The sequence below is a fragment of the Rissa tridactyla genome, chromosome 3, assembly GCF_028500815.1.
Source record: "Rissa tridactyla isolate bRisTri1 chromosome 3, bRisTri1.patW.cur.20221130, whole genome shotgun sequence".
Taxonomy (NCBI): Eukaryota; Metazoa; Chordata; class Aves; order Charadriiformes; family Laridae; genus Rissa; species Rissa tridactyla.
The window spans coordinates 7911132-7933327 of NC_071468.1; the positions used below are offsets into that span (position 1 = coordinate 7911132).

At 38.3% G+C, this 22196-nt stretch overlaps 1 protein-coding gene across 1 annotated transcript in view; it reads right to left on the minus strand.

Annotated features, from left to right (window-relative positions):
• Positions 1-22196, minus strand: part of EML6 (EMAP like 6) — a 135901-nt gene that overhangs the window by 89479 nt on the left and 24226 nt on the right. Inside the window, exon 3 of the mRNA XM_054194466.1 lies at positions 2992-3151. Coding sequence (XP_054050441.1) covers positions 2992-3151 — 160 coding nt within the window. The remainder of the gene's footprint in view (positions 1-2991; positions 3152-22196) is intronic.

Sequence of the window (22196 nt, forward strand, 5' to 3'; positions counted from 1 at the left end):
ACACAAAAAGGGTTCATCTAAAATAACTCAGAACAGAAATTGAACTGTAGAGTATTGGTGAAATACTTCACTTCAGTATAAAAGACATCAGCTTGGTAGGTAATTCTATGGAGGGTAGATGTTAGTACTTTTAAGGAGAAACTGCAGTTAATTCCTTATTCAAGAAAAGACATTTTTAATTATAGGCAAAGTGACAGCTCTTCATTAAACATTTGAACAAAGTGCAGCTTCCCTCCCATCAAATGTCATCTCCTGGTCATACAGAAAAAGCCCAAACTAAAATATGTATTTTTAAATAGCAACAGTTCTGCAAGATACTCGGCTCCCATAAGTACTTTTAAAATACAGTATTAATTACGGATAATGTACAAAATAGGAAATTTACTCAAAATATATTTGTCTCCAAATTGAAAGCTATATTGAAGGTACATAAAATAAAGAAAGCATATAAGCTATCCTCTGATTTAAGTTGCATAATGATCTTCTCCGTATATTATGAAAGATAACAAATCCTGTTTATTCTCCATTACCCAGTTTGTGGTAAAGTATGAGAGGGAAGCACTGCAGACACAACTGAGCTGTCTCCACGCAGTGTCAGCTGAAGTCCAGCAGGACGTAATGTTTCACAACTAGTTCATTTGAATGCCTGAGACAGACACCCCAGAGTTTCTGGTCCAAGAAGAGCTAATTAACTTGGCTAAAATACAGATACACGGCGTCAATATTTTGGGAGCGCAGTAAATCCACGTACTGGAGCTGTGCAGCTCTCAACACAGCGGCTATGCTTGGAACCAGCAGCTGTGCACAGCGGAGCGGGAGGAAGCCAAGCCGATTTTATGGGGATCCAGCTCAGGTAGAGAAGCAGAATTATCTGGGCTTTTCCCCAGTCTACTTTTATTTAGAAAGTGGACAGCTGACAGAGGTAGCAGAGAAAATAATACATTGCTTATTGCGTCTATACCTTATGCGACTCTGAATTTATTGGTGTTTTGGGGCTAAAATACAAATCTTTTTTGGATATTAATAGACATTCAATATAAAAGAATGAAAGGTATGCACTAGAAGGAAAGCTGCAAGCAATGTATGTGAAGTCTGTTTTGTCCCATCACAAGATGCCAGCTCCCTTGGGTGTGCTGACTAAATAACCTGGAACTGCTAGAAGCTCTGAATTCCAAATACTCAAAGTCTTTCTAACACGCCCTTTAGTTTTGGCTCACCACAGCAGCTTCTTCTGCAAAGGCAGAAAGAGCAGCAAAAAGCCAAGATACATTATCCATATTTATGTCTTCCAGCATTGGTCTTTCTCCAGACATAAAAGCGTTCTGTGCGCATTTTTATTTCCAGAATAAACTGCAGCTTCTCCAGCACTTCCAGAAAAAGAACGTTACTGTTCTGCAAGGTCATCACAGCAGGAAATTCAGTTTTTAATTACAGGAAGACACTCAGCAGGATTTTCAGAGAAGCCTCCACCTTTAACTCATACTGACCGGGCTCTTTGGTGAGTCTTTATTCCCATCAGGTGCTTAAATAGATTTTTTTAAATGTTTATCCACCAGTCTTACGAGGTTAAAAATAAGAAAAAAATTAAGAAGAGGTATTTCTGAATTAACAATATCTTAAAAAATTTTATAGCATTAGAAGTTTTGTTCTGTTGACTTGAGGGTTTTCTCAAGTGATTTTTTTATTCCACAATTCCCATGAACACCTTTTTCTTCAATTAGAATTGGCACAGGAGATGTCAGAGAAAATGGCTTTACTTTAAGAAGACTGGAGGAAGATGGTTGAAAACTAGGCTTAAAATAGAAAGCTAGTTCCAAATTTTAAGGAGGAAATATAATCCATAGTGCTGTTCAGTAATTCAAGTTACTCAATGCTTTTTAGTTAGTGTTCTTCATTTCAGACTAACCTTTAAACTGAATATACACAAGATAATGCACAATAAAAACTACTTTTGCTTCATGTGAGAATACATCTTATGCATTGTATGGCCAGTTCTGAGTAATAAAAAGAGTAATAAAAGCACTGTGTGGACAGTGGCAGAGTAGCTAGGCATATGATGATAAAGCACTTCTCAACAGACAGCTAGCCATCTAGTACGTGATTTTAAGAAAATTATCTAAAGGCAGTTCTGCCCTATTAGTATGCAAGTCTGAGGTACAGAAGCAAATAAAAAAACCAACTCGGATCTGTGCAAGAAGCCAGGTATCGGCTTATCTAAGCATTCCTAAAAATATTTTAGCAACCAACTATAAAGTATGACGACAGTGTTAGACCAGAAAACTCACGTGGACATCAATAATGATAAAATTGCACAGATAGATATTTATAAAATTATGAATGTGAAATATTTATCAGGTTTACGCAAATCATAGATCTATTTTCGTCCTACTTCATTCACAACCGAATGTTTTTAACAGTTCACCTCCAGGGGAAAAAAAAATAAATCAATGAGTTTAGCTGTGAATAGCCCACATTTACTTATAATTTAAATTTTGTCTCAAGATATCATATAATCATATAATCTAATAACATTGCACAAAGCCACACACTGTGTCCTAACCCCATTATTCAATTAAATTGACTGTGCACTGCAGCCAATAAGACTCTCCTAACAGTGACGTTACTGAAGTTCCTCTGACAAAAAAGCTGCAGGATTGTGAGGACTCTGCCAGGAACTGATCTCTTTGAACAGCAGGTGACAAGTATGCGGTGAAGCTATTACATCTGAGCCACAGAGGGCCATTTCTTCTACGGATATTTGTCCAACACGCAACGCCTCTGCTTAACTTGAATGCTAGGCTGTGATTTTCGTCTCAAAACCATCTTCTTTGAAAGAGCTGTATTTGCAGTCCTTGCATTCAAAATTTAATTGCAATAAGAGTTTCAGTACTACAGCCGTATATCTAAAGATGTAAAATACTTTAACATGTATATCTTCCAGAATCAGAAATCAAACTAAATTCAAAACACAGAGAAAGAAGACATACAAACCTGGCCATCTGAATCAAAAGCTAAGCAGGCAACTCCATGTGTATGTGCATCCTTAAGAACAGACACAGTCTGTACATGGTAGGAATCCCAGATGCAGATGTAAGGGTCCTTCCCAACCTGCCCTGTAGCTACTAAAGTTTTATCCGGGTGAACTGCAAGGCTGAAATAGAACACAGTTTAAGTTACAATACACTTTTTGAATCAGTAAAATACTACTAAAAATGTTAAATATACTACTACTATAGTTAAAATACTACTAAAAATGTAAAATACTACTAAAATTCACTTTATGTTTTTTTTTTTTAGTTCTCAGAAACTTCAGCTCCTTTTGCTTTATTGGAAGGGTTATATCAAGTGTTTTCAAAACTCAGTCTATCCCATTATTTGCTGCTGTCTTAAAATAACATTTAACCGAGACTCACATGGATAATGCAGAATACAATTTATCATATTTTAACTGGAAAATTCAAGGAAAACATAACCAGAGAATTTTTGAATACTTTTGATTGATAAGCTGAATCCTCTCATCTTTACGTGTTTAAAGATGGCAGCCTCAGAACAGAGAAATCAATTGTTTCTCCTATATTTGCAGAACAATGATATATGTATTTTAAGATCTACTTTTAGTTACTGCTGCCTAAGGAGAGGTAAAATTTACTGTATTAATTTACCTCATTTTCTCTAACAGCCAATTAGAAATAGTACTTTGCACAAAAACTGACGCATCAAGCAGTATTTCTACTACTTAATTCCAAGAAAGGTGCCAACGTTCCGAAAACTCTTTCCTGGTTTTCAGTGATTAACTCCAGTGGTGTTCAGAAGACTTGCTTTGGCCAAGTCTTTCTTATATATTTATTAAACATAGATCACTCAACTTTTTTACCCGCTAGTATTTGTACAGAGGTATGTTATCACAACCTGCATTCTAATGCAGGCTCTGTTAGCAGAATCAAGCTATATTTCTGTTCACAACCCTTCAGAGAGGAAGATCTCCACAGCATCCTTCTCTCTCACCCCTGCCCAAGTGTGAACATTAACATGTACTTTCATTTTGTCGTTTTGGGAGCACTTCTCTTAGATGTCAAACGTTTTCTGGACCCAAACAGTAGCATCATTAAAATAAAAGAAAAACATTCCTGATTGCACATAACAGATTTTCGTTGTAACACAAAAGACAAAAGGCTGCCATTTAGCAAACTTCATCCCACATTAACAAGAGGAATGCAGGCTATCAGTAGTGACACAGTACCAGAAGCTGCTCTTTGCCATCAATCTGAGCTATTGTCAAGCTATCGTTCAACCCTTGAGGTATTCTCTTTGACAAAAGCCAGAGGACCTAGTTTTAAAACCTAGCTTGGGGATGTTAATAATAAAAAACCCTCCCTAAAGTAATATGACTACAAAGACAGTTTTACACTGTTATCCAGGAAACAAATTTGAACAATGACTGAGCACATAAGCTACAGACGGAATAAGGAAAAATATCCTATTAATAAACTGACATTCAAGAGATGGCTTAGGGCAGCTCAATGTTTCTTCTATCCCAGGAGTAGGTAATACTAATTTTTAAGAAGAATTCATCAAAAAACTTAAGGAAGTTTCAAAAACTGACGTATTCATTTTTTTTCACTTTAAAGAACAATTGACACAAAAAGAACAATTTTAGCACAATGCTCAGTAAAACTGTTTTATCTGCTCCTGCTTATTCCTCCTTTCCTTCATAGACTTGGATTCTACATGATACTGTGTGTCACCTAGTTCATCTCAATATTAATCCTAGAAGGGGAATAAGGGATGACTCCACCATACTTAAGCTGTGATACCTATAATTAAGTTAGAATGCTATTTCTTCAATGATAAAAACCAGATGGAAAGGATGTAATTGGGCTAAATCTATCTCACTGCTAGAACAGAACTGCAGCTTGATTACATCTACCACTGTTTTGTACCGTTCGGTTTTCACATAGTAGAACTTCCTATTTACATTGTGTATTTTACATTGTGTATTTTACATTTTGTACTTCTGGATATAAGGTTAAGAACAAGAACACATTTCCTACAACCTAAATATGTCTGTACTGAATGTATCGGTTATTTGTTTTATCCTTTTTGACGCATGAAGCCAACGAGTGAAGGAACTAAAATCAGGAACTAATATAATTTTTTGGCACCTAAATAAGTAGTCTGATTTTTGAGACCCGCTAAGGACATTCATCCCCCGTTAACAGCCTTTACAATGCACTATAGCTGCCTACGTTCAGTCTGGCTGTTAGATAACTATGTGTCTATTTTGGGCAGAGAGAACAGTGGGTTACAGAGTAAGGAAATGGAGTCCAATTTCAAGAACAAATCTTAGCAATGGATAACTGTATATATGATCTATATGTTTGTTGTGAATTAAAATATAAGAATTGTATGCGCAACTGTAAAATATATATGCAGTATGAATCTGTCATGGTTTTGGTTGGGATGGAGTTAACTTTCTTGCTAGCAGCTGGTGTAGCGCTACGTTTTGGATCTGGGATGAGAAATACTGTTGATAGCGCACTAATGTTTTTGGCTGTTGCTAACTACTCGAGGCCTTTTCCGCTCCTCACATCACCCCGCTGGCAAGTGGAGTGGGAGCGCACAAAAAAGGTGGGAGGCGACACATCTTGAACAGCTGACCCTGACTAAAGGGACGTCCATGCCATACGATGTCATGCTCAGTACAGAAGGCTGGGAAGGAAGAAGTACAGAAGGGCAGGGAAGTTCAGAGTTATGGCGTTTGTCTTCCAAAATAACCATTATGTGTGATGGAGCCCTGCTTTCCTGGAGACGACCGAACACCTGCCTGCTGACTGGAAGCAGTGAATTAACTCCTTGTTTTGCTCTGCCTGCGTGTGCAGCTTTTGCTCTACCTATTAAACTGTCTTTAACTCAACCCAGGGGTTTCTTTCCTCACTTTTACTCTTCTGATTCTCTCCCCCGTTGCAACTGTGGCCAGTAAGTGCGAGTGGCTGCGTGGTCCTAGCTGACAGCCGGAGTTAAACCATGAAGGGTCACTCCCTGTCTTCAGATTGTAAGATTTCCTGGTGGCACGGGTTCTGTGTCCTTTCCCTGCCTTTTAAAATGAGCGTAAACTTCATTGCTTGTGTTTTGAACAATTAGGTGCATTTCTTCAACCTTTCTAAGCAAACACCCTAATCTGTATCTAAAGCACTTACAAAGATACCACATTACCGTTTGCACCACTGTGAAATACTGAAATACTGTGATAATCAGTGCAATATAAAAATATGATTAGAATAGATTAGGCATTCAAACAACAGCAATTTATGGTATAGAAAAATTACATTAGGGAACTACTTCCTATTCCTTCCAACAGGAAGAACATCTAGAAATACAAGTGTCTTTATTATGCAATCAGGCAATTTTCTGCAAGTCCCAGGCAACAGGTCCGCAGAGAGCTGTCTGAGATTCATTAGGGTATGTCAGAGATGTTCGACTAAAGCGAATGGTTGGATCACTGAAGATTTAACACCTCTAAGCAAGTCATGAATTTCTTCACTCCCGCACTTTCTGCTACATGACTTTACCTCCCTAAGCTTGTGCTCCCTTGCTCTGCTCGTCCACCAGAGTTTGCACGCTCTTACCGGTGGACATCCATTTGCATACCTACTCTCAGGATTGAGACTACATAACAGTTCCAGTACCTAATAACAAAAATAAATAAACTGTGAAAACAAAATCAAGATTTATCTCTTAAATTGATGAACATTTCTCTTAAATGCAATTCAGGTAATTCCCATGCTTTTCTCGTCAGCACGATGCGCAAATTATACTAGCAAAGGCTTTACCATCAATGATCAGTGAGAACAGGGTTCTTCCATGAGGAAGGATGATCAGGGAAGCAAGGGCAGCTGTGGCACGTGCAATGCTGACCAGGGTGTAGTTCCCACAAGATCTAAGCGTCTGGGCAGAAGAAATTTCACAAGAAAATTTCTCCCTGCTTTCCAGGCTTGGGGGAAAAGGAACTGGACGCTCTCTTGCTAAAGAGTTGGGGTGGAAACGGAAAGGATAAAAGCAGCAGCAATTGCTGCTGGTACTGCTTGCTGGTAGTGGCAGTCACTTCCCCATATGCCTCGACCTTCTCTCTGTGGGAACAGTAACAGGAGCAGGTACACGTGCAGGGTAAGAGGCAGAGATCAACTGCTTTGGAAGTGCACATTCACTTCCTTCCAGGGAAGGCAAAGCAAGCAAGGGGATTCCTGTCAGTCTGCTCTTGTGAGCAGCTGAATGCTTTTGTGTATGAATAAAGCTGTGAATTCCAAAAGCACTCTGATGTGTTTGCAAAAAAAAAAATATCGTTAATGAAAGTGCCTTAACATTACACCTTATTAATAAAAAGGTCTATTAGGAAGAACAGATTTCAGGGAACATTTCCCTTTGCCTCCCTCCCAAGATCAACAATTCTGAATCTAGCATCCAAGGCTGGAACCCTGTTCATTTAGGATAATTAAAGATGCCAGTCATGTGTTCCGGCAGGGTCTGATGAAATGCTTTATAAAAGTCATTAGTGGATCCATCTGGTCTGGGGGCCTTGCCAGATGGTAAACTCTTACTACCTCTGCAATTTCTGTTGCAATAATATCCCACTCCAAGATTTTCTTTTTTCTTGTAGAACTACATCAGAATTTTAAGGGACTGAAAGTATTTGTTTCTTGTCTATATTGTATTTTTTTGGTTTTCTGTACTAGGTTCCATACACTTATATACACATAATACAGAACTCAAGTTTAAAACCAAGATGGAACTAAGTAGAAAAGTTTAGATATGGAATGCAAACTACTTCAAGTAATTGAATTGAATGTTAAATTGTTTAATTGAGTATTACATTGTAATTTATGGATTTAAATTGTCCCCAAACTGTGCATAAAACACTTTTTTCTTTGCAAAGGACGCAGTCAAGGAACTAGAGAATTACAGGTGGTAGAAAGAATGGATGACTGGGAAGAACAGAAAGGGGTGAGGAAATTGATGAAGGTTGAGGAAGAGAAGTTTCAAGGAGAGAAGAGACGGCTCAGGGTGGGTTTAACGACACATCCCGAACATCAAAAGCAGTTATAGAGAAGGTGGAAGTACTCTTTTCACAAGGATGTGCAGGGAGGGGACAAAAGCCAAGAGATACAAGCTGCTTCATGGGAAATTCTGTCTGGATACAAGAAAAACATTCTTCACCATAAGAAGAATTAAAGATTGGGATAAGTTGCCTAGAGAAGTGGTAGAATTGCCCTCGCTGGAAATGATTCAAGACTTACTTGGCTTGACAGGACCCTGGATAACCTAATCTAAGGCCATGCTCTCAAAAGAAAGTTGGACTCGATGATCTCTGGAGGGCCAAAACTGGACTTTTCTATTATTCCAAATACAGAAATACATCAAGAAAGCCTAAAGGAATCAAAGTAAAAATGCATTTTGGCTCACAGTGGTTCACTTGCATTAGATAATTGCTCCTTGATCCTGCAAAAAGAAAGCAACTCCTGTTATCTTTAATACATAACACACAGAATTGATAGGTTTGTTGAGATCTTGAAATTGGTGAATTAGATAAGAGATAGGAGATTAACACTCACTATTCTGGGTCTTTTGAATATATCACTACACTATCCTATTTATCAGGTAGTCAAAACACTTTCACTGCAGCAGCCAAAGGCTAAACATTTGCTTTTATAGTTTTGAGCGTATAATTGTTCAAGGTACGTTTTCTATTTATGAATGCCATGTTAAATTGAATGTTTTTATAACCATCCTCTTAAATATTCTTTGATTAACATGAATCAAGCAAATACATTCTTCATACAAACTAAAACTAGTTTCCAGAACATCCCACCTGACAAACAAGAACTGATTTTTGAAAGAGGAAGTAAACATCTACAGTTCTGAATGAAGTCAATGCAGACTGTGATTGAAAATCCCTGTGTTAGATGGACTTGTCATCCATCTCTTGACAATACAATTCATTATCAGTGCTAGGGGCATTCTGCACCTTAAAGCAGCATTCAAATTTGATGCTACCCTAAAATAACTCTAGACAGTTAGACACTGATAAAATATTCCCTACTTCAAATCCATCCTGCTTTAAATTTGGAATAACTTCCATTTTTAGACAAACCTTTACAGAATTATGCAGTTGTATGTAACACAATGCTATACGAGGATTATGAAGGCTTGGGGAGAAACATGAGGTACATTTAAAATCAAATTCCATAGCAATGCAGATACTTTCTGTATATGTTTAATTCTTTTCAGAAATAAATGAAAGAATTTATGCTTTCTTGCTCAAAATCTGCGACAAACCCTACAGTTTAACAGCACAGAGAGCACAGCAGGTCTTTCCTCAGAATTTAGGTCAAACTTGTTGCTAAGTACTTAAGGCACTGACTGTGCTGTGCTTGAATGACAGACAGATAAATAACACAGCTACTTTTTTTTTCTTAAGCCTTCTTCTCTGTAGCAAAAAATATCTCTGAAGAAAAAAAATATTTCCAAGAAGCTCCAAGCCTGCCCTGAAACATGCCATTACGTGCCAGTAGGTATTTTCTTCCCGATTGCCGCCTCCTGCTCTGCACTGTTAGTTAGTCCGGAAAGAAGGCACACTTTCAAGATCCCTACAGGCCAGCAGGCATGTCTGAAGACCAGGGATCTTTTTTCAGCTACATTTTACTACTCACACAGTGCTGAGGACAGAGCTGTCCTCACACATCAGTGAAAAATGCAAACGCTCTTTCAGGAATTCTTCATTTCACAGAACGAAAGGAGTTCCTATCCTCAGTTGTGGGGTCAAAAGTGAAAACTATAACTCACTATATAGACCAGAAGAATATGATTAGAAAAACAAGGCGAGATGCAGCCTGATCCTATTTCTGAATACAACACAAAACATAACCAAGCCTAATTAAAAGGAGCAATGGAAAAAAAGACCAGCAGTTAAGCGGAAGCAAATACAGGGACCTGCAGGAGGAAGGGAAAAACAGGAAGGAAAGTGGAGCTAGGAAAAAGGAAGGGGAAAAAGGAAAGACCAAAACAACATGCACAAAACCCACTAGATCATGCTGTAAAAATGGAGAGGAATTTTAGGAACAATACTCCAGGAATATGACAGGCTAATTCTGTGTATAATCTCCTCCCAGATAACTTCTGAAACACAAACACCACAACTATCACTTGAGGAAAGTCAATCTCTTGATAACGAAGGAGATTACCATCTCCAATCAAAGAGATTGCCTCACTCAACTGAAGGAGGTTGGGATACACAGCTCCCAACCTTTTGCTCTGCCAGTGCACGCTTGTGACGCCCACAAGCAGGGAAGAACTGGCAGGCAGATCACTCACCGGGATGACCAATGTTGTTTGGCATGTACCACAGTGCGGGTGGCGGAGGCTATAGGAATGCACTGCAGGCATACGAAACAAGCCTCACGGGGAGAATCGAGCCAACAGCTCCGACACTTGCAGACCCTCTGTGTGTGCACATACATACACGTGTATAATACAATTAATGCACACATGCAGACAACTGAATTACTTTTTACACGTGAACATCTAGCTGTAATAATACTTTTAAATACACAAAATATTGCCACCCACTCGTTGCAAACAACTCGAGTACAGAGCGTATTTGCCCTGAAAAAATAAGAGTATAAATGGTGATGGAAACACCACTGGGTAAGGGCAACGACAAAATTTTAATTTACTGGCTTGCTTTTTATATGGTAATAGCTTGCTTATTGATAGTACAGAACAGTACTGGTATATAGACCATTTGACAATAAGGCATTTTTTATGTCTAAGTTCTTACTAACTATTCTACTGCTTGCTTTCCCCTTCCATATTCCATGTCTAGGAAGAAGAGCGATGCAGTTAGAGGTTCTAGCATGTATTCATCATTCTGCACTAGCTTCCTACCTAGAACAAGTCATTGCAGGCTAACTTTCTCAGCAGCAATTTCTGAATTTGGTGGCCTGTCTCAGACAGCTACCACCTGGTTGTCAGAGGAAGCAAACACCTACAGTTCTGAATGAAGTCATTGCAGACCGTGACTGAAAATCACTGTGTTTGGCTTGGCACTCATAACTGGTCCTGGCCGCAAACCGAGTCTAAGTTTAATCATTTATGAAGTGGATGTGCAGCTCAGCTGTGCTTAATAAAGGTCTTTGAAGCACACACATTAATAGCCGTTGTTACGCTAAACTATACTTAAAGTGTCCTGGGAACGTGAGGGGCATTTTGACAAGGATTTTATTTCTGACGATTTTCCAGAACTCATGTCAGGGTAGAATGGTGGCAGAAGCATACTAAGTTATAACCATACCCGCCACTCTCAAATTACTTCTCTTCGTCCTTGAGAAATTACTGCTGACCTACTCCCTGTGCCAGTGTTTGTTATTCAAACCTATGGAGTTATTCCACCACATTTCAATAAAGCTTGTTCGGCTGCTCAGCGCTTATTACAAGTCTTGATAGATCAGGCCCACAAGGCTGTGTAAATAACATAGCAAAACATGGAATTTATGGTTGCACCGCAGAGCTACAGAGGTGTCACGGAGCAAGGCCAGATGTAAAGACTGAATTGCATTTGATCAAGTGATTAAAATTTCCCCAATAACAGAAGGGAAAGAAGTAAGAGGAAAAAACCCTCTTGAAACATAATGTTTTGAGCAAAAATGTTCTGCACTCTAATTAAAGCCAGCTCTGATTTACGCTCGTATCTATTTGTGCAGAGAAAAATTTGGCAGATTTAATAAAAAAAAAAATAAAGGCACTGCAGCACAGTCCTACAGCACCGTGGTTCCTTATCACACATGGCTGCAGAAATACAAATGTCACACAGTTCTCTAACGATGTATTTTTCTCATGCATATTTATTTCATATCTATCTCATGGATATTTTGCAACTCTGAGCTTCTGCCAGTGAAAAGAAGTCCTAGGAGATTTTATCCAAAGCCCATTGAATGACATTGAAAGGTGAGTATAAACAACTGTTGATGTCCTCATCATGTTTTTTGAGCAACAAGTGATCAAGGAAAAATATGCAGCATTTGTCATTAGCTTCACTACACTGAACAGACCCTACTGTGTAATTCTGAAATTAAACTACCATATACCAATTTTCCCCTTCAGCTTTCACGTGTACGCAGAGTTTCCACCTGAGTCTAATTATATTTGCATTCACGATGACGGTTGCAGTGTGCTGGAACATATGAAGGTAACCCCCAAAATGACACAACTATGAAATTTTCAGGACTTTTCATATGTAGCATGATATGATGATTTTTTTCCAAGAAAGACCTAAAGATATATTGGAAAGAGAGGGCCTTGACCCATGCCAAGAGAAGTACAGAGATGCTGTTAATCAAACATGAGCTCAATAAAGTTGTGTTGATGTCTGAGGTTTAGACAAAACAGCTATAGTATTTTTTCTGGTCTGAAATAAAACTTACTTCTTTTTTTTTTTTTTTTTGAAACAGAGCAGCAAGCTACCAAAGGTATAAATTAGAAAAGAGAGGGAACAGGCTTTACAGATACCTGAAGGATTTCTGGATAACCTCTTGCTGCATCGCTTCATTCTTTGCCCTGCTTGAAAATTATAGGTATGCAAGTCTGAAAATCATAGCAACCACTAAAAAAATGAGAGGTAATGAGACTGTAAAGATTTTGCCTAAAAGACCTGTAAATAAATACCCAGAACAGATACAGCTGGCACTGCTTGATTTAAGCATTGTGATTTGACAAAATCAGTAAGATGGAGCTGAATCAATCAGTTGTAAAGAAAAACGTAGAATTGGAGATTAAAAACAAAGGGTCAGGAAAAGCTATATTTAGTTCAGCATTATATTTGCCTCATAACCTATTCTATTCTATATTTATGATAGTTAAATGGACAGTGTAAAATGTTTTGAAGTAAAACGCACGGTCAAGAAGGTACTTGGTCTATGATGTTGAGATAAAAACAGTAACATAAATAATATCAGGTTAACTCAATGATTTTTCAATACATGGAAAACTGATTATACACTGCTGTAAATTTAGCATTGCTCAACAGAAATTAGCAAAACTTTCATGTTCATCTGGTATAAAGAATAGTGTGGTTGAAAATACAATTTATGCATCAGATAAAAATCTGTAAGTTAAGAAATCATGCCCACTGTCACATGCTGTAGTCTCCTTTATTTCCTGTGTTCACCCTATTTCCATCTGACTCCGTTGAAATACCAGATTCAAAGTACAGTCAAAACAGATGACACCAACCGTGCACTGCTGCTAGTAATCAAACTGTTTATTTTTCTGATTTCATCATGCTCTAGGGCTAAAGCAGCTAAAAATGGACTGGATGTAGCTGTGCCTTTTCTCCCAAAGCAGAGACGTGATCATAATTCAGGCAAAGATTAAGGCCAACGGTTCTAAAACTTCTGGTCACAACGAACAGCAAATATCTGTGCACTAATTAATTGCCTACAGCATGAAGATGTCGATCAAGTTGTACTAGTGTTGCTGCAGATAGGTCCTATGCTTGATAGCACTGCTGAAGGTATTCTTTCCCAAGGCTGATCCAGTAATTAACTGCTTTAGGATTTCCTGGATCTGCTCTACCTTTTGTATAGCTAACAGTCATCAGTGAATATAGCTATAACTACGCAGATAACTCAAAACACAACCCAAGTCAAAACATTTGCAGAAACACTTGAGAAAAAGGAGAGACGAAATGGGAGGAAAATCCGGGAAATGGGCCAGACAATATATATAGCAAAGAAAAAGAGGACTCAAGAGAGAGCTACAAAATGCATAAAGCGTAGAAGACATGATAAAAATAACCAAAAAGCCCAGAGAAGAACAGTCAAAGAGAAATGTGAAATACTGTAGAGAACAAGTTAAAAAACCCCAGCCACTGTCATAACTTTTCTGGATCACTCCCGCTTTAATTTTTAGTTTAAGAGATTTGATCTCATCCTGTTGAAAATCCCTGGGTATATTCACATGCAGGACAAGTTGTATGATCTGACAAAACTTCTTGTTAAAACATTCACACTGGGATAATAATATTGTTTGCATAGGTTCGCTTTCAACTGATTAGGGAAACAGTTCTTACTTCAAGTGCAATGAAATGTGTGGTGTTACAGCTGTGTCCTACTAGGAGTTCTTCTCATGATAATCCTGTCACACAACATTTTGAGTTTAAGCACTTTAATGGAAAGAGGTAGGGAACAGCATGAGCTTGATTCAATAACGTATCAAATGAACGCATGCCAAGCTGCCCTTGATCGGTCAGAAGCAGACGATGACTCTTTTTACTCAGAAAGTCTACAGATGTCTACAGAAATGATAAATGTGGCAATACTAAATGGAGCTAGAGAAAAACATTAATTTTTAGATGCCCTAGACGATGGGGAGTTTTCAGTGCTACTAAGAATGCTTTTTTGCTCCTTTGAACGCTGCCAGCTGACATTTCTCATTATGTCACAGAAATGCAAAGCCAAGACCAGCAATCCTGTTACTTTTCAAAAACATGGTATTGTACATCAGATGATCATGGGATCATCCTGAGGGAGATAAAAGAATTTTCCTGCGGTGAAGAAGGGATTAGATTTAAGTTTACTTTTGTACTTTCTGAATGACAACAGCCTATATTCTGTGGCCACTTATACCTACAGAAGCCAGCAGACTTCTAGGCATAGCAATGGGCAGAATCTTGCACAGTGCATAGGAACTGGAAGTATCTACATTAGCCAACTGCTGCAAAAAACAGTTAATCTTTGTTGGCCATGCTGTAGTAGAAGACACGTAACATAGTGAAGCATTGGCTACATATATGGGTATAGTCCAGTTTTAGAACTTCTACTAGGCAGCAATAAAATTTCATCAAACTTCTAAGTCGGTGTAGTTAAGTGCATGAGATCAGCTATGCTCTGTTGTAATTACAAGTTGTACTTCTACTTCGCCTAAACCGAGACACCTTGCTCTCTAAGAACTGCAAAGAAGACAGAGTTGTTAATGGCGTTTTGTAGCAGTCAGTGGAAAGCTCATGTTTGCTTTGGTTCTCAGCGAAACCATCTTTCCCTGTACTTTAGAGCTTGAAAAATAGCAGAAACACGAAAGCAACTCTTGTAGGACCGTATAGAAATCCTGCTCCCTGTTTGGCATGCTGAAGTGAGTAACTACAAAGATTACATTGGAGCAGAAAACATTGCAGAGTACACGGAAACCATATTTAACATTAAAACAGGTCTATACTCTAAGTTTCTAGTTACAGTGCACCACTGGCAAGGTCACGAATATCAGTTTTATGAGGACTCTTGCCAGGCTTCTGAAATTCTGTTTCACCAGCTGTGTAGAACACAAATACAAACACTATTCCTAAAAATTCAACAATCACTTTTAATAAGTACATATTATAAATCCATTTTCCCTTTTTCTAGCAATTAAAAACCCCACAAGTTTCTATACAATAATCCATGAAATAATTTTATTTTTTCAGATGTGCACTTACAAAAATAAATATGACAGTTTTTAGTTTGCTTTGTATTGTCTGTCACAACCTGAAGATTATCTTTAAATTGGTCTCTAAATTGGAAAGGCATGGATTTGACGGATGGACCACTTGGTGGATAAGGAACTGGCTAGACGGCCGCACTCAAAGGGTTGGGGTCAATGGCTCAATGTCCAAGTGGAGACAAGTGACAAGCAGCGTTCCTCAGGGGTCAGTACTGGGACAGTGCTGTTTAACATCTTTGTCAGAGACACGGACAGTGGGATTGAGCGCACCCTCAGCAAGTTTGCCGATGACACCAAGCTGTGTGGTGCGGTCGACACACTGGAGGGAAGGGATGCCATCTAGAGGGACCTGGACAGGCTGGAGAGGTGGGCCTGTGTGAACCTCATGAAGTTCAACCAGGCCAAGTGCAAGGTCCTGCACCTGGGTTGGGGCAATCCCAGGAACAAATACAGGTTGGGCAGGGAATGGCTTGAGAGCAGCCCCGAGGAGAAGGACTTGGGGGTGTTGGTTGAGGAAAAGCTCAACATGAGCCAGCAATGCACACCTGCAGCCCAGAAAGCCAACCGCATCCTGGGCTGCATCAAAAGAAGTATGGCCTGGCCAGCAGGTCCAGGGAGGTGATTCTGCCCCTCTACTCCACTCTGGTGAAACCCCCACCTGGAATACTGTGTCCAGTCCTGGAGCCCCCAACATAAGAAGGACATGGACGTGTTGGAACAGGTCCAGCGGAGGGCCGTGAAGATGATCAGAGGGCTGAGGACAAGCTGAGAGAGTTGGGGTTGTTCAGCCTGGAGAAGAGAAGGTTTCGGGGAGACCTCATAGCACCCTCCCAGTACCTAAAGGGGGCCTACAGGAAAGATGGGGAGGGACTCTTTGTCAGGGAGTGGAGCGATAGGACAAGTGGTAACAATTTTAAACTGAAAGAGGGTCGATTTAGATTAGATATCAGGAAGAAATTTTTTACTGTGAGGGTGGTGAGACACTGGAACAGGTTGCCCAGAGAAGCTGTGGCTGCCCCATCCCTGGAGGTGTTCAAGACCAGGCTGGATGGGGCTTTGAGCAGCCTGGTCTAGTGGGAGGTGTCCCTGCCCATGGCAGGGGGTTGGAACTAGATGATCTTTAAGGTCCCTTCTAACCTGAACCATTCTACGATTCTATGATAATAAGTATCCAGTGTCTCTTTTGTACGCAATAGATTATAGAAAGATTCTACATCTTGGTTTCCAATTACCATGATAAGATGCTGCTTACAGGACATCTAGCAGAGAACTCACATGCTAAACTTCTTACATAACCGAATTTATCTAGTTTCCCATAGCCTATTCTAGCTGCCATATACAAAAGGCATGTCACCCAGCTACAGCCTATTATTTAACAAAAAGCAGCTAAGTATAATTATTTTTTAAAAACAAAATCGAAAATAATTAAGGATTATTAGAAACCAAGAAAGCCTTGGTTTCAGCGTACTCTGCTATACTTGTCATGATGAAGTTATGCAGCATCATGATAAAACCAACAAATTGGTTCACCAATAACATGTCAATATTCTGCACATAAAATCCAGAAAGGTAAGCAGTAAAAACTCACTTAGAAATTAATGCTGATCAGAGTTTTCCACTACTTCACCTGCGGTAGAAAGGAGAAAAGGCTAAAAGGTTTCTCAGTCATCAGCTGATTTCAGCTACTGCTAATTTGAAACTTAGTAGAATGTTGCTTTTGACCACAAGTTAACCATGCTAAATTTGAACCACTAGGTAGGAAAATATTTTAATTTAAATGTAAAAAATACTAAAGGATTTGAGGAATTATTTTTCAATTTCTTCATCAAATGAAACTGGAAAATATTTTAAGGTTTAGGTTATTGTTTGGAAAAGCATAAATAAGTGCTTATCAAGTCTTCTGAGCAGCTTCTGTAAATCCAGTTAAACAACTGAATTCTGCATCTAAGCCACAACTGTTTTCCCCTCCCTCTTCCAGCTGATCCACATTTGTTACAAATTGACAACTCTGGCAAGTCCAGGTGCAGATGTTTTAATTGTCCATTGCTATTTGCAACTTCTGACTTCTATTTTTTCCAAGTTCAGCAGATTAAGTAGAGGTGAAAAACTCACCTGAGAAAAACGTGTGCTTAACTGGTGTTAGACCACAGAAAATCCTCACAGGACAGAGCTGGTTTTTGATCCGAAAAAGACAAAATTCAAGTCCACATAAATTTGATATCACAGAATTCATTCTAAGGTGTTTTTCCCAGTGGAATCTCTAGTGCCTAAACCACAGACATTACACTAAACATCTCACGTAGTTAAGGCGTTCAGTTTGCCAAGTGGAAGTTTTCCAATGTCTAGGAAAAGAAAGCTCATTTTGAAGACTATTACTGAAATAAAATCCTTGTTAAACAAAAGTAATCAAAGGACACAATTTTAATGGAAATACGGCTTATGACACTGCCTGTAGTTACTTAAAATATTTCCAAAACTCCATTGCTCAAGCTGAAGGATGGTATGTATATTGCTCCACTTGTGAAAACATGCCTAAATATGGCCAACACATGTGTCAGAGAAAATCAGCATTGAGACATACCTATTTGCTAGTGGAATCCTCTCAAGATCCTGGATGCAAGCATCAGGACTTCAGCTACAATTGCTCCACCTCCAACTGTTACACGGGGTGCAGGAACTGGGAACGGGGCCACTGGAAGTGAAAACGTCTAAAGACGTTAGAGTTCCTGAATCTAGCAGGAACAGAAATCTATGGGACTACCAAGATCCGTTTCTTCTCAGAAACTGGAAGTGAACTCATCTCCAGCTCCACATTACTGCTACGAACTAGATGGAAGCTTACTAGCAAAAGATTGATCTCACCTCCTTCTAGCTGTTATTCACACAGAGGCACCGTGAAGGTTAAAGGCTGTAAAAGCCTATGTAAAAGATAGCCAAAGTATGGTTTGCTTAGCGCCTCCCTCTTCATCACGATAATAAAGGAAGCACCCTTTTTTCTTGAAGGCAGTACATATAACTATATCCACTACAAACAAGGGTAGATACCAAATATATCTGGGAAAGGAAATCTAAAGATATTTCTTCACAAACTGTAGGTGACTACATCTAGGCTACATAACCTGTGGCCTTTGTCAATTTGAAAATCATTAACTCAAAGTATTTCAATAAACTGTCATTTTCCCAAATTTATTTAAGAGTAAAATTCTGCCAAGTTTTCTAACAGTTATATTTTAGGATACTGTCTAACATGAGACACCTACCTTTCCTATTAAAACTACTAACAATACTGTACGAACTAGATAAATGCATTAAAAGACCTTAAAAATGCTCCTTGGCTCAACACATACAAATATTGTTGAGTTTATCTATACAGAAATCAATAAAAGAGTATGAAAATATTACCCTTTACCATACAAGCATAAAACCCCAAAACTATGTGAATTAAACAAGTTTCTCTCACCTATATCTGGTGAAAGAGAGAAATTAACTTTGGTCAGTTTTAGAACTTAACTGTGTATAGAAATCACAATCAGAAAAAGGTTTATTTTATTTTTTTTATATCTTTCCTGGTTCATTGATCATTTTTATGTGTTAGAATAATTCTATGATGCTTAATATTCAAATAAATTTTGTATAGTCACTCAAAAAGTGTTTTATTTTTTCCACTTTTAATTTCTTTTTAACCCTTGCTATTTCCCTGTGATATTGAATATTTCCTCTGTCACTTATGCCATGTTATGTATGTAATTTTTATGCTTTCCTTAAAAAAAAAAAAAAAGAAAAACATGAAATTAGAAATCAAGGAGAAAAAAAAGTAAATGGCTTTATTGGTTCCTCAGTACATCAAGCTCACCCTAGTGCAGTGCTCCATACAAAAGCAAAGCAGACTGCCTGAGGAGTTACAAAGTCCATTAGAAAGTCGATTATATTATTCCATCAATGCACTGTCTAACCAAGTAAAACAAAGAAGCAGCTTCAAATGTAAACGTTAGTACTAATTACACAAGCCAAAGTACAATCTTTCCTTGCTTTTGCCTTTTCGAATCTCACAGAAGACTGTATAAGCTCTAAAAATGTATTTTTTCAGGCTAATGTGGGTATGAGCAGTGCTTTCAGATGAGAAACTGTAGTTCATCAGGACCAAAAAATCAAAATACCTCTTAGACTTCTATGATATAAAATCTTAATTCTCGAGAGAATAATTCCAAGAACCAGGAGTTAATACCAACCTAGTATTTTTATGATATTTAGGAAGAATACACAGACTTCCTTGAATCTTTGTGTAATTGTTTGAAAGCATATTAAGGCTATATATATGTGCAAAATAATGTATATACAACATAAAGAGTATGCACATTCAAGCCAGTAGAGAGTCTATATCTAAGAAAGCCCATGGTATGTATACAGGGTGCTGTATAAAACACAAGATGCAGGTGCGTCAGACACCCTGTGTCTCTGCCAGCAAGATTCACCCGCTCCTCTGCTGCCTGCGACAGCAGAATCTACTTCTCCCAAATGTCTCTCTCCTACAAAGGGAGGCATCGTAAATTAATATTGCTCAATGCAACAGAAATGATAAGGTTCAGAGGCTCAAGTTGTCTACCTTAATTGCAGTTAACGTTCTGTAAATTCTTAGGTCATACTTTACCAGAACAAGTCAAACAGCAGCATGAGGGTGCCCAGTGCGTCTTCTCAATAAGCAAGCCAAACGTATTATTTCCCGCTACATTCATAAATGTGAAATTCCATAATGGAGAAGGCCACACAACAAAGTTGTCTTACTTAATATGTTCCAAGTTTTGGCTGCAACGCTAGAAGAACTATATACAGATTTAATTCTTCATTAGTTTCAGAACAGAAGTGTATGACAGCAAATACAACCACTAGAAGTGAAATAAATCAAATGCCGGTTTCCCAATAATTATTTACACAATCACAATGTTTTAAGCACACATTAAAATGTAACTTAAGATCTGAATACAACAAAAACGCCTAATTCAAATCACAGCATCTACAGGGTCTATGGAATATACCATATATACGGCATACTCAGGGTATAGCTTTTAAAAATCTGTGTTGCAAAACAGCTTTAGAGCTCATTTGGGTATTCCTATCTTGTTTTGTGCTCTCAGTACAGGCAAATGGATAAAACGGGAAACAGACATATTTTAACTAAGAGAGCACTGGAGGAATTCCCAGATTTGCCACAGAAGGAATATTAAAGTAAGGATAATTTTGCCCTTTTTGAGTTCCATGCTAGCGTTACCTAAGCTAGCTGTTTTAAAATATCTCCAGGAACACCATAGTCTGCAGTACGAATAGAATTGCAGCTCAGACAACAATACAGCCGTTAATATTTTCTGATTACACTTGCATTTTTGAAAGCAAAAGATTAATACATCCAACTGATGCATGACACATTATCCACATTCTTCTTCTCTCTCTTGCAAAAATACCCGACTAGTTGAGAAACAACTAGAATTTTAATATATGTTAATTTGTGCAATGCATTTTGCATAAATTTGCTTTTATTGTTGTATTATAAAGGCAGCTGGAATAAGTAAAAAAAGATCTTTAATCATCTCAGAATTAAAAAAAATTGAAAGTGTTATTCCATAGTCATGATTTAAATATTAAAATAGTAAAATTATATATTTTGGCTTTTATGATCTTATAACAAAGTCATAAATTTAGAAAATTTAGAAAATTTAGAAATGTTTGTACTTTTACTTTAGAAGCAAGCTTCATAACCTGCCTGCAACACACCTTAAAAAAACCAAAACAAACTGTTTTATTTTCACATGGCATTAGATAATCATATCTTTTTTATTTAATTGGAAAATGACTGAAATGACTGCATTTGAATTTAATACTATTCATGTTATCTTAGCTGAAAATATGGCTTATGGACCTTTTTTTTTAAAAAAAAAATTTTTTTAAACTATATGTGATGGCCTATCAACATTAAAGCAAGTCGGTGCTCCACATTTAAGAAAGATTAGAAACTGAGATTAATTAAATGAAAAGCATGTAACAGACTAGTGGTAGCAATACGTATCAAATGCTAATACAGGTCATTCTGCCAAGAAGATCCCTGAAAAGGGCAAATTCTGCTCTCCTGAAATTAGGGTCTGTGATCACAAGATCACAGTTGACTTGCTGCCATCTCTCAGGATCCTGAATTCCACCACCTCACGGTTGCTGCAGCCAAGTCTGCTCCCAACCTTAACATCCCTGACCAGTACTTGTTTGTAAATACAAGGTCCAACAGGATGTCACCCCTTGTTGGTTTCTTGAACACAACAGAATAAATCACAGAATGGTTTAAATTCGAAGGGACTTTAAAGATTATCTAGTTCCAACCCCCCTGCCATGGGCGGGGACACCTCCCACTAGACCAGGCTGCTCAAAGCCCCATCCAGCCTGGTCTTGAACACCTCCAGGGATGGGGCAGCCACAGCTTCTCTGGGCAACCTGTTCCAGTGTCTCACCACCCTCACAGTAAAAAATTTCTTCCTGATATCTAATCTAAATCGACCCTCTTTCAGTTTAAAATTGTTACCACTCGTCCTATCACTCCACTCCCTAATAAAGAGTCCCTCCCTGTCTCTCCTGTAGGGCCCCCTTTAGGTACTGGGAGGGTGCTATGAGGTCTCCCCAAAACCTTCTCTTCT